This window comes from Aythya fuligula, chromosome 17, assembly GCF_009819795.1.
Source record: "Aythya fuligula isolate bAytFul2 chromosome 17, bAytFul2.pri, whole genome shotgun sequence".
NCBI classification, from domain to species: domain Eukaryota; kingdom Metazoa; phylum Chordata; class Aves; order Anseriformes; family Anatidae; genus Aythya; species Aythya fuligula.
In genome coordinates, this window is record NC_045575.1 from 12,630,525 (window position 1) to 12,642,945 (window position 12,421).

The 12,421-nt window shown below is 38.7% G+C and overlaps 1 protein-coding gene across 2 annotated transcripts in view; it reads left to right on the forward strand.

Annotated features, from left to right (window-relative positions):
* Positions 1-12,163, forward strand: part of GALNT9 (polypeptide N-acetylgalactosaminyltransferase 9) — a 144,642-nt gene extending 132,479 nt beyond the window's left edge. For both annotated transcript variants that reach the window (XM_032198801.1, XM_032198802.1), the window contains exons 9-11: positions 1,817-1,912; positions 9,168-9,335; positions 9,875-12,163. In XM_032198801.1, the coding sequence (XP_032054692.1) occupies positions 1,817-1,912; positions 9,168-9,335; positions 9,875-10,021 (411 nt within the window). In that variant the 3' untranslated portion in view covers positions 10,022-12,163. The remainder of the gene's footprint in view (positions 1-1,816; positions 1,913-9,167; positions 9,336-9,874) is intronic.
* The last annotated feature ends 258 nt before the right edge of the window (positions 12,164-12,421 follow it).

The window sequence follows — 12,421 nt, forward strand, 5'->3', positions numbered from 1 at the left end:
GTCATATGCCTGTAGGGTAAAAGTGCTATAGGTTACATCTGTTAAATGGGGCAAAGTTTTAGGACCGCTCCTGTTGCGTAATGTTTTTAAGATTCTGTTTTAATTGTCTGCTTGAACTACAATTAAATCCAAATGCAATACATTTTAACACAAGACAACTAAATGGACATTCCTCCTTTCTGTTCCAGTTGATTGACTTCATATAAAAATAAGTCAGGCACTTCAGATATTGATATAAAGTGCAAGTTTTATTGCATCCTAATATAACTATCCCTGGCAGTAACCAAGGAAAGACATTTAGTAAATTCAACAGGGGCTATTAGTAACTGTCAGTTCTGAAAATGCTGTTAACTGAGAAGCACATCGGCAGTACTGCCAATGTTGTGTCAATTATACCAGACGGTTAGAAAGCTGGGCTCTAAAAAGAAGTTTGTTTCTGTTGAGTGGTTGCATAACAAAGTTATTGAGTCCAACAGGAAGTTCAGCGATGCAGGTATGTATTCATTAGAATGTATAATAAAATGGAGCCATACAAGCTTTTTAGCTAGTATAAATTGGCATAGTTCCCTTCCTGTCTTACATGGCCATAATGGGAAAAAAAAAAAAAAAAAAGGATGCTTCATCCTAAGGATGAAGCTATTAAATGTTTTCTCTTATGGCTATTTTTCCAGAGGAAAAGGTTTCTGAATTTTAAAGAGCTTAAGGAAAATAGATGTATCAAGTAGACATGAAACAGAATGAAACAATAGTAAAAATATATTTCCTAGTGACTCGATTCACATTTTTAAAGCTGTCATAAAGCTGTCTTCATGTTCTTTAGCCTCTATACTACCTGAGTCATAAAATAAACTTACTGAAATTTAACTGCTAGTGAACCCCCTTATCCCATCAGATCGCCTGCTATGTTCATACACTATAATATAAAGGATTATTTACTGATTTTTTCTGACACTTCATGAAGCAACTATTTCTGTGTTATTACAGTGGCCAGACAAATTGCTCACAGTCTAAACTAAAACTGACCTGTTGACTGTTCCAAAATGTGCATCTAAATAATTTCTTGTTTAAGAAACCTGTAAAATTTTTGTGTCCAAAATGTGTGTAATACTTCTAGCCTGAAGAGGAAGAAAGGTTTGTAATTTCATGAGAACTCCAACACAGTTTTATAGACTTGTCTGCTTGTCTGGGAAGATGCATGAATTTTTGACTTGGTTGGTTCGCTGAACCCAATCTGTAAATACAGTGAAAGCACTCCAGTGCTGCTTATCCTTGCTGTATCCTTTCACAATAATGTATGTCATTTCTGTACATGGCAAGGTACTATAGTCTCAATTCAAATAAAATTGTTTCATTTTTTTTATTTTTATATACAAAATACAAGCAAGTAAAAGTTTGCAAAAGCCAACACATCGGCAGGTTAGTTCTAATACTGTTTGGTGAAGTCACGTTTCCAGCACAGAGCATCAAAATTTATTTCTATACTAGGGTAATTTGGAGCAAAATTTGGCCTGGGTTTCTTAGTGTGAATTTAATGGGGTTTTGACCCTTAAATGATTGATGAAAATAAAACTGACCCAAGTTAATAATTTTATAAAGACAGCAGGTCAACCAAATAAGCTGTCTTTTCTTGGAGCAACTGTATTATTGGAGTCCTGACATACATGAAGAATAAGAACATGTTTCTCAGAGAAAATGAGAATGGTTTTATCTGTTATTTGTGTCAGTAGTTGTACTGCAACTAAGTGATGGCTAGATTGGACTTGCATCTTACAGAATAACATCTAATACAACTGTTTTCCTTCTGATTTGGTTATAGGTACGTAACAGCAAAGCTAGTGGCTACTGCTTAGATCAGGGAGCTGAAGAGGATGACAAAGCAATCCTTTATCCATGCCATGGAATGTCCTCTCAGGTAAATAATTAAAATTCTGTAATTAATGGGATACCTCAAGAAACTTCAAGAAATTTTCAGTTTGGCAGTATACCTCTGTGTTGCAAAGAAAAAATATTTGGCCTTATTGTAGTCTTTTTGGGTTCCGTTTCCCAGGTAGTTCAACGTGGGAATCTATACATTAAAGATGCTAATAAAGAAAACAGAAGAATCATAATTTTTTTTAGTAATGAGGAGATCCACTGACAAATAACAAATTCAGACAGTCTGAGCAAGCTCCTCTTCTGATTATGACCTGACTTATTCTAGGAATAGTACCTTTTTATATTTATTGTTGGTTGATTCACTTGTTGTAGGCTCCTGTCAGAAGTGCTTTAGCAATACTCTGATGTGTTTCCCTGACTAGGCAGAAAGTTAATCACATATTTAACATCAACTTTGAAGCGAATTGAGAATATGTTTTTAAGTCAATACTTCTCTGAAATGGAACACTTTCTTTTTTGTCCGTCCCTCTGTGTATTATTTTCTTACAGATGTCTGGTGATTGCAAAATGACATCTCTTCTTTCCATTCTTTATAGTGATGTTCTTTTTATTGTTTTTATTTTTTTTTCAATACTAGTGGGATATTATTTAGTTCTAGGATTTGAGCTTCTTCTGAAATGTAATTTTGGTTTCATTTGGAATCAAAACTACATTATTGAACGTTCTCATGCGTAAATAAACTCTGACCTTATCACAGATTTAACAATTATCTGAAGTTCACCCATACGTGTATTGGTTTGGAGTCCTGGCTCACACATCACTATGGAGGCATAACAGGAGTTGTGAAATATAAATATTGCCTATTGTCCTTAATTGCAAGCTGGTGAAGAGTCAAACCTCATTAGAGCAAAGTGGTTAGACAGTAATTCCTACTGACAAAATGTCCACCCTTAGCAGAATCATTATGGGACACTTGCCTGATGCTTTCATAGCAAAGACAGAAGGAACAGCCTATGAGTAAGGTTACAAAATTGTGTTGCTTAATTAGATGTAAATGAGTTTTCCAAGAAGACTCTAGTTAGAGATGTCAAAGGACTCAGAGAGTTCACTCTCTTGCTCCATTCTAATTCTGACCAGAAGGCTGCAAATTTAAGTCTTTCTCAAAAGTCCCTTTGCAACATCTAATCATCTCTTATCATGCTAGCATTGAGAGGAATAATGAAATGGATTATTCTGACTAATTCATTTTGCAGCTTAAGTGCTTAACCTGCTAGTTTGCCTCCATGGCTCCTGTTTTATAGCGTATGTTTTGACTTACAGAAGAAGAAAGTAGATGAGGGCATACAAGGTACTGTAAATTTATTTGAAAGGAGGTATGATGTGTTCAGCTTCTTCTGACTCATTCTTAAAATCTGGGGGCCTAAAGTAGCTCACCTCTCAGAGAACATCTAGCATTGGCCAATTTCTTTCATCCCTTTCCAGCTGGCTTCAGGAAAAGCTTAAGGAACGGATTATTTTTCTTTCAGTAAGAAGCAATTACATTGCCTAGTAAATGATGCCTTTGGAATTTGGGACCCCTAGAGTAGACACTAGGAAGCTCTCCTCAGGTTTAAATAACAATACACAAGGTATGTGTATTTTGAAGAGTGTTCTCCAAAATTTTGAAGTTGGCTATTGACCAATTAAATCTCTTCTGGCTCACTTCTGCTATTGGTCTCCAGTATCCTGTCAATTTGAAATTCCCAAAAGAGCCTGAATGCTGTTTTTAGACTTGAAATTGCAGCCATGAGCTACAGCCCTCCTGTACTTGCGTCTTATAAAAGCATAGAAAGTCATTATTCCCAAATCCTTCAAAGCAATCCCTGCATGTAAGAATTATAAAAGTATGAGAAAGGCAAGAAGTTATTCTACCAAATCATCCTGCAGCACTTTCAATTTCCTTTTTTTTTTTTAATAAAATTAAAAAAAAATAATAAAAAAATGTTTTCACTCAGTAAGAAACACCAGGCAGAAGGCAAAGTTGATGTTAGATAAAACAGTTGAGTATTTCACAGACAGGTATAGGTTGGAGTCACTCAGATGCAGCCAAGTTAATTAATGATTACACAGCTGGAAAAGTTCTATCATCTCACCAGAATTTACAAAATTAATTCAGTAGGAAAACCACAGCTGCACAAACCCTAATCAAGGATATTCAAGCATATAGCATGAAAGGTGTTGACAGCGAACTTTTTATTAAATAAACATTTTTAAGCCCCTCTCGTAATCAGCCTGTGTGAGCATAGTTGTCTGTTATATTTAACTTTCAGTTTCTGACATTTTTCATAACAAGTATAGGGCATAAGAGACCCTTGCTGCATTGAGATTTACGTTAGTTTTACGTGCCTAGAGAAGTGCTTGGTGTATTCTAGTGGTTTGAAAACTGCCCACTATTCACATACAGTCTTGTTTTTAATACTCTTCAATTCTGACAAGCAAATAAGCATGGATTTTAGTATGCCCATGTTTCCACTGAAACCAACAGAAGTCAGTCAGGTGTATAGAAAAAGCTGGGTTAGGCATAAGATTACTGTTCATTCTGTGTTATGATGCTCTTTTCTTCTGCTTCTTACCCTTCCATTTTCCTTGAATACTGCACACCTCTGAATGGTGTTGTCATGCAATACTACTGAAAAAAGAAAACCATTCCAGTCACTGCTCCATGAACAAAATGCCCTTCCCTATGTGTATTCCCAAGATCATGTTTTTACCACCATAAATCACATCTTTTCAACTGAAATCAGCTTTTAAATTACTTTACTCTGACTGGGATAACTCCTTTATGGATATCCTTGAATGTGCTTAGCCTGAGTTTATATCAATTTAGCTTCTTGAATTTGATTCATGTTAAAATGGTATAAGCCAACAGTTAGGAATATCCAAACAAGTTTTTTCATCCATCTAAGCTTATTTCAAAACTCACTTTACAGAGAAGTAGTGTCATTTTTATATTTATTCATGGGATCTGAAATTTGAGTCAAATCCCTTTCAGGGAAAAAAACGGATTTGCAAATGCTGCTGGGAGGGCAATGGGAAACACTATCCATAGCCAGGAAAATATTCATTAAAAAAAAAAAAAAAAAAAGGAGTATATTGGGAGTCTTGAAACACCTTGTTTCTGCACGTGGCTTGGATATACAATCATCTGTAATAGCCATTGGGTCTATAGCTCTGTACAATACCCTTTTATTTTAAAAACAGCTTAAAGAAATGAAAAAAAGAGCAAACCCCAAAGTTGGAATCTGTTGTTCTGGAAACTTCTTGCGCTGGTTATAGCGTACACACAGGGTTTTGAACCATCTGAGAGCAATTATACAGCCTCGGTGGAAGTATTCACCGCCTCAGAGTCTGTCTTGAACACTGTGATGTAGAGCTGATTATACGGTAGGTGAAAGAAGAGAACTTAACAAAATGGCATCTGGGGACAGAAGGGCTGGTGAGCGGCCTCTTTCTCCACCCTCCTCTCCTCCCTCTCACACCCAGAGAAAGCGGAGGCATGGCAGCCCTGGGAGCAAGAACTCCCCCGGCGCTGAGATCAAGCAGAAAGAAGGGAGATCTCCATGTTCGGCTTCCCGGAGCTCACAGCTACACAAACAGATGGAATAAAAGGACATGAAAGGCCTCACTTAAGCTGTCGCCTGAGGGCCGGTATTTAACACGTTAGTCGGTAGGGCTGCAGTTTCCCAGAGTTGCAGGCTGGAGAGCACGTCTGATCGCTTACAGCAGGGTGGATGAGAAGGAAATTTCTTCACTTACAGGGAGCAGTGGATGACATTCCTTAACAAACATGTGAGTTTGGTAGCTGTTTTCCTTGTGATCTGCGTGTCTTGTGCTGACAAGTGCTCTGGACGTTTAGGATGGTTCAGACTCTGATATAGCTCACTGTTTCAATTTGTGTCATCCTCCAGCTCACCTTAACCTGCAGGACTGAAAGATTGTTCAAAGGTTTTCTTTTGCTTGGAGAACAGGAATAAGAGAGAGGGGTTAAGTTCAATGTGGAAATCTACTGCATCCATCTGTGCGTTTCCTACAAAGTTAACTGTTGATTTGTACTTTTTTTTCACTTGACTGGAAATCAGCAGGGATGGATTCTTTGAAGTCAGATCTTTCAATTACAAGCTGACATTTACCTATCAGATTGATGCTCCTGGAGGATCACCTTCCGTAGGCATCACTGCTTACTGGTTTTTAATCGGATATGCTGGCTTTGGTAAACAAGCTTTGACACCTCTTCCATTCTGCTCAGATTTCAGAAAATTGAAAGAAAAAATATCCTACAGGGATAGAATCAGGATTAGAACTTGGAGTATTTAACACAGCACTTAGTTTCAGTGTCCTCTTTGTGGATTCTTCAGTTCTTCTGAGGTAAAAGAGAAAAAGGAAGCCAAGGTCCATCCTCACATGAGGTGTAAAAAAGCATTTCTGTTCTGTAGCTTGCAATGTGTGGAAACGTAGAGGAATGTGTGGAAGTCTAAGGCTTTCAGCTCATCGAGATTTGCACTGAATGTTTTTGTTTGTTTGTTTTTAATGGGATTGGATATCCCTTAATAAAGGGGACTTTGCCATTTTGTCTTGGCTGACTAGCAATGGATGGGGCATGATGCATCATGCCCACAGTTCTAATGCAAATGCAGAGGTTGTTATTTCTTTTTCAATATGGTAGTGGCTCTTGAGATTGAATTTGAACACAGCAGGTGTAATTTTCACTATTTTATTGACTCTCTTCCTGTTTTCTAGACTACAGTAATAAGCAACTTACTTTAATGCTTATTTGCACAGTTTATATTGTCTCTATGAAGTGATGATACCAAGTCTTTGGAGGGTGGCATTATTAATCATATATTAGTATTTTGAACCTTAATTTCAGGTCTGCTTTTGCAGAAACACACACTAAAACTTTACGACATAATGTGGTTTGAAATGAGATAGTGGTTTGCATGTTTTTTTTTAGAATTTTCTTTTATTTTAGGATGACGGTAAGTTTTTATGACTGTTGGAACTCTCAGAAGAAAGTACAGATTCAGGAAAACTAAGTCCATGATAGTCTGTTTGTTTTATCATTGTACAGATATCAGTTTCCTGCACAAAGCCATCTTTTATTCTCCTGAGCTGTCACACAACTGCCACTTTCAATACTGAAGATAGTTGAGTAGAGTTATTGTTTCTGTTTGGGCCTTAGAAGTGGAAGACACGCTAGTTTCTGCTTTGATAGGCTTCTTTATAACACCGCCTTTCCCAAGTGCGTGGTTACTGTGATGTGGAGCACATCCAGTTCTGACTGCTGAGATTCTAAGGACAAAGAATGTTGCACACCACTTTAATATCTGTATATAAAATGTTGCTTGTTCTAAACCAGAGAAGGAAAACCGATCTGTCAGAGCAGGTAGCCTGTTATAAACGGTGGTTCTGATTATCTAGATGAGGCAAAGCCAACGAGGTTGCTAGCAGGTGTTTTTAGACCTGGAGATGTATAATAAAGATGGCAAGATGAACACATTTCCTAGCGAGTGTAATTTTCAGCAGTGCCTGCAGTTCATTTGAACTCTGCTGAGTAATCAGTGGATATTAGAAGCGTGAAATACACAGGCAGGTTTTACTTAAAAGCAAGTCCATTTGTCAGAGCCAGCAGTCCATTTGTATTTTGAATCATTTTGCTTCCTTGAGCTTCTTTTATATGTCCCTGGTATCCTTACGGAGAAAGGAGAAGAAAAAGGAAGGATTAGAGAGTATAGAGAGTGCCTCAGCTAATGACATTGTGCATGTCAAGAAGATTCCTCCTGTAGTTACCCCTCTGCTTTCTCTGATGCAGGCTCTGTCCTAACTCTGCACCTCCCAGGGCTGCTCTGAACACAAGCAGCAGGTGGCAGAAATGAACACGTACTCGGTATGTGCCAAAGGGCAGCTGGTCTGGGACTGAGCAGACAGTGCTCTTCTTTCAACCAGAAAGACATGATTATTCACAGCATGGTTCTTGTGAGGTTAACAAGGATGCGTGTAGAAAGCTAGATTCTAATCCAAGGGTTTTTGATTGACTCTTAATGATATCTCATGCACTGGTCAGTGGTGTCTGTTAAATGGCAGGCATTTTTGACCTGCCTTCCCCTTCTCGTTAAGTAATTCCAGCCATTTAAGAGCAGTAAGACAAGATGGACAGTGAATTTCCAGGGCGATAATTACATTTCTTCAGTGGCTTGGATCTTCACCCTGCAGCACCAAGCCTCACACCACACCAGCCATGTAGCTGACTCTGTTTTGCAGTCTTTGGGTGCTGCATTTGACTACTTCTAGGGTAAGAAGAGCAAAACACCATGCTGGTGGAACGACTCTGGATTTAAACACAGAAGCAAGAAGTAGCTACCTCTGACTGATAAGACTGATTGGAGGGGCATTCTAGGCATTCTACTGTACTATGTCTGCACTAAACAGAGCCCTTCTGAATGCTTCTTAGGGGGGCAGTTATCCACAGATAAGGAAAACAAGGAGAAATGTTGTGTTTCTGGTGCTGTGAATGACTTGAGACAGGTGAAATGATCGCTTAAAATAGAACAAATATAACAATTACACTCCCTTTGTAAAAATTAACACCACTTGTTGTGTTGTACATGTTAAACTAATAGTGCCTGCTAAAACTTTTTCATTAAAAAATACATAAATGATCCAAAATAATAAATGGCTGTTACCTGAAGCATATTTCCAGCCAGTAGCATTTACCACCTCACCAAATTTCAGAACAGTTAAGGCTCATGCAAAACTGAAATATCAAAATGTGATTCTTTATTATGTAGGCCTGAAGGATATTTCAGCAAATTTATTTCCCTCATTATTTTTTTTTTCCTCTTGTATTTTTGGATACCGGATTTTTTCAGTAACATTTATTTACAAAACCTAATTAGGGCCGTTGCTATCAATAGCCTCTAACAGAGCTCTTAAGACCAACCCGCATGGCAAATTGACATTGTGTCCTTGCTGCATCAATTCCTGCTGAGTGGGTATGATCTGCATATTGATTACTTCTTTTTCTTGATTGCCCTTCTGCCCAAAATATTGGGTGGGGAGCATGAGTGTGAAAGCAGGGAATACTGCATCCTATACTGCGTCCTACTACAAGTTTCCCCTGGAAGGTCCCATGGGTGCCAGGACAGCCACCTGGCAGCAGGACAGTTGTGCTTGGGCAGGAGGTGGCAGCGGGCTCTGTGTCCCCAGGCCGGGGCACAGGGCTGGGATGAATGCCTCTCCTCCTTTCTCTTCCCCAGCTGGTCCGCTACAGCTCAGAAGGCGTCCTGCAGCTGGGGCCGCTGGGCTCCACGGCCTTTCTGCCTGACTCCAAATGCCTTGTCGACGACGGAAAGGGCAGGACGCCGACCCTGAAGAAGTGCGAAGACGTCCTGAGGCCAGCACAGAGGTTCTGGGATTTCACACAGGTACAGAATAGCTCGGGGAGCCATGCAGAGAGGAGCTGGGGAGAAATAGTGGCTTGGAGAATGTTGAATGAAAATCAAGGAGGTTTTTAAAGGGATGTTCTAGGAATGCCCTGATGCTTTCTCAGATTCCCCACACACACTTTTTCTAGGAATTCTCTGATTTATTTCCTAGAAATCCCCACTTACAACGTCTAGAAATAGTCTGATACGCTTTCCAGGCATTCCTCCCACCATGTGTTTTTCAGAAATGTTCTTACATTATCTCTAGACATTTTGGGCTGTGTTTTCTAGGAATATCCTCTTACCTTTTTTATTAATCCTGTCCTTTACTCTTCAAGGGACGCATGCATACAGCCTTTGTGATCTTGTTATGCTGTTGAGAGATTTTCTGATATATTATTTAGTTCTTCTTTATATAAGGATTTTTCCAGGCATTTTATATTGCTTTCTATGAATTTACAGACCTAGCACTTTTTTTTGTTCAAGACTCTGTTTTGCTTTTTTATTTCTTCTTCTAACAATTTTTTTCTTTCCTTCAGAATGGTCCAATCATCAGCAGAGACACTGGCCGTTGTCTAGAAGTGGAAATGTCCAAGGATGCAAATTTTGGGCTCAGATTAGTCGTGCAAAGGTGCTCGGGGCAAAAATGGATGATTAGAAACTGGATAAAACACGGCCGACATTGACTGCTGGGGCTGAGAAGCTGCCTCTCCTGCCATTGCCCATTGCTCAGTGTGCCATATATTGCAAGGCATTTGTCTTAAAGCAAAACAGTTTGAACAGGACTTGGATCTAGGGAGTCCCCCATAGTTGGGCATTCAAAGGAGGGGGAAAAAAAAAATAAGAAAAAATAAATAAAAGCAAACACATACATGCCCTATTTGACTGTTCCTTGCTCCGGTAGATGACCTGGGAAGCTTAAAAAGAGTTTTCTGTTGATTTGGAAATCTTTGGAAGAGCAGAAAACCACGGATAAGTGTTTTCCTTAAGCTCTCCTAGGAGAATTATTAGACAGATGTTTCTATGAGTTGAAAGGAGAGATCCCAATACTGCCTCAAAAAGACAGTTCTCCAATGGGTAGCTTTTTAGCTTTAAGTTATTGACTGGTGCACAACTCCTATGGTGAATAATCATGTGCCTTTTTTATTGTACTTCGTATAAAAGGGAAATGGAAAAAAATCCTACCTTTTCAGCATGTCTGGTTCATTGTACTAAAAAGAAGACCTGTAAATAACACTGGAAAACATAATATAATATATGATACATTTCAAGGTTGATTGTTTAGGAGTTTCTATTTCTAGAAGGAGACTGTTCTGCATATGTTTACAGGTGGTTCTCAACCTTTGAGCTGCTAAAACAGCATTTTAGAGACCTCTTCGATAGACACAGGTAAATGTTGAATAAGTAAAATAACCACATGCTCCATTATATTGCCACATTTTATATTTCTTGGCTGTAAAGGCATCACAATATAGCACTTGCATATTTAACTCTTTTGAGGCAGCAAATGTCCTAGTAGATTGACGGATTTCTAGAGGCCTTTGTTGGCCCACAAGCCCCGAGTATAAGTGCAAGGCTCCTGTCCTGCAGTGCTGTGCCTGCAGGTGCACTTTGTCTTGCTCCAGCAAGTGTCTGGGAGCTGGGGGTGGAGAGTGCTGGATGCTCATTACTTCTGAAAATAAGGTGACTTAGGTGCCCGCTGTGGAACTTAGCAACTTGAAGCTTCCATTTTGTAATCTATCCTGTGAAAATGTCAAATGTGAGCAAACACGCTTTGTGAGCACCATCTAGACAAATTTCCTGAATAAATCAACGAAGTATTTTCAGTATTTGAAAAATAAAACCCTAGCACTATGAGAAGAAATTAGAGCAAGAGAGAACTAGGCAGCATATATAAGTAATGTTATTCTGAAATATAGATACTTTACTGTAGTCAACCTGGTGACAGCACCTTTGTGAACCCAAATTTAATAACGTTTCCAGTGGTTCATGCAGTGTCTGTGCACAGGTAGCAGGACAATGGCAAAACCTTATCCAAAAGGCCATCAAAGTTGATGACCAGCATCAAGGTCAGCAGGCTTTGGGTGGGGGTCCATGGCAAACAGCTTTTCATTGAAGAAAATTCAGTCATACTGAAGGAGAGACAGGGATAATACCTTGTATTGTTTAATATTTTATAGTACTTTTAAAAAATGTTTGGCTTTGTTTTACTGGGGCAGAAAAATAGGTAATTGCAGATGCTACAGTACCATGAATCTGGGTGATCTGTTTCTTGAAGAGCTTTTGCCATTCCTATGGCATGCTGAACAGAATAAGATGGAAACAAAGATAATTTTGGGGTTGTCCTTGGATTTACATTACTGCCCATTTTCAGTGCCCAGTACAAAGCGTTTGAATGTAGCCATGGTGGGACTGAGGATTGGTCCTGGCACACTTCGAGCCAGAGGTCATGTACTGCAAAAATCTTGCAAGAACCAGGCTTTCGGTATAAGAAGGAAAGCAGATTTTTGTGGTAGTTAAATGGCTCTGAGATTTACAGAATAATGTAAAAGAATTCAAAAATCCTTAAAGGTAAATAATTCAAAAACCCTTAAAGGTGAGGTTGGTTTTCTCTGTGATTGTCAGGTTTTTTTAAGACTTACTGAAACAATTTCTTATATTTAAGAAATAGAGCTGTTGGGTTCTTTTTACTTTGGTCTTTATCTGTCTGAACCACTGCTTTGACCGTGGAATTAACATGGTAAATCTGCATGTGAGAGGGTCTTAAATATTCTCTCATAAAAGGACTAATAATAAAAAAGCCTTGACTATTATCTGTTTTAACCAAAGTCTACGGGTCTCTTTTCATTATTTTATCCTTAGAATAATCTGAAGTCCTGCTTAATGTTGTTTCAAATTTTTAGTCATGTTTCCCACAGTGCAGCAGTCCAGATCATCTGAAAAGTACTTAATATAATTTAATATGCCTTGTAGTAGAGGAATTTCTGATGAGAACAGGGTTTTCAATGGATGTTCTGTTTAAGGGTTTATAGCATTAAATACTAGGTCCTAGGACAGAACAGTAGAAGGCAAGAAGAGTATCGGGT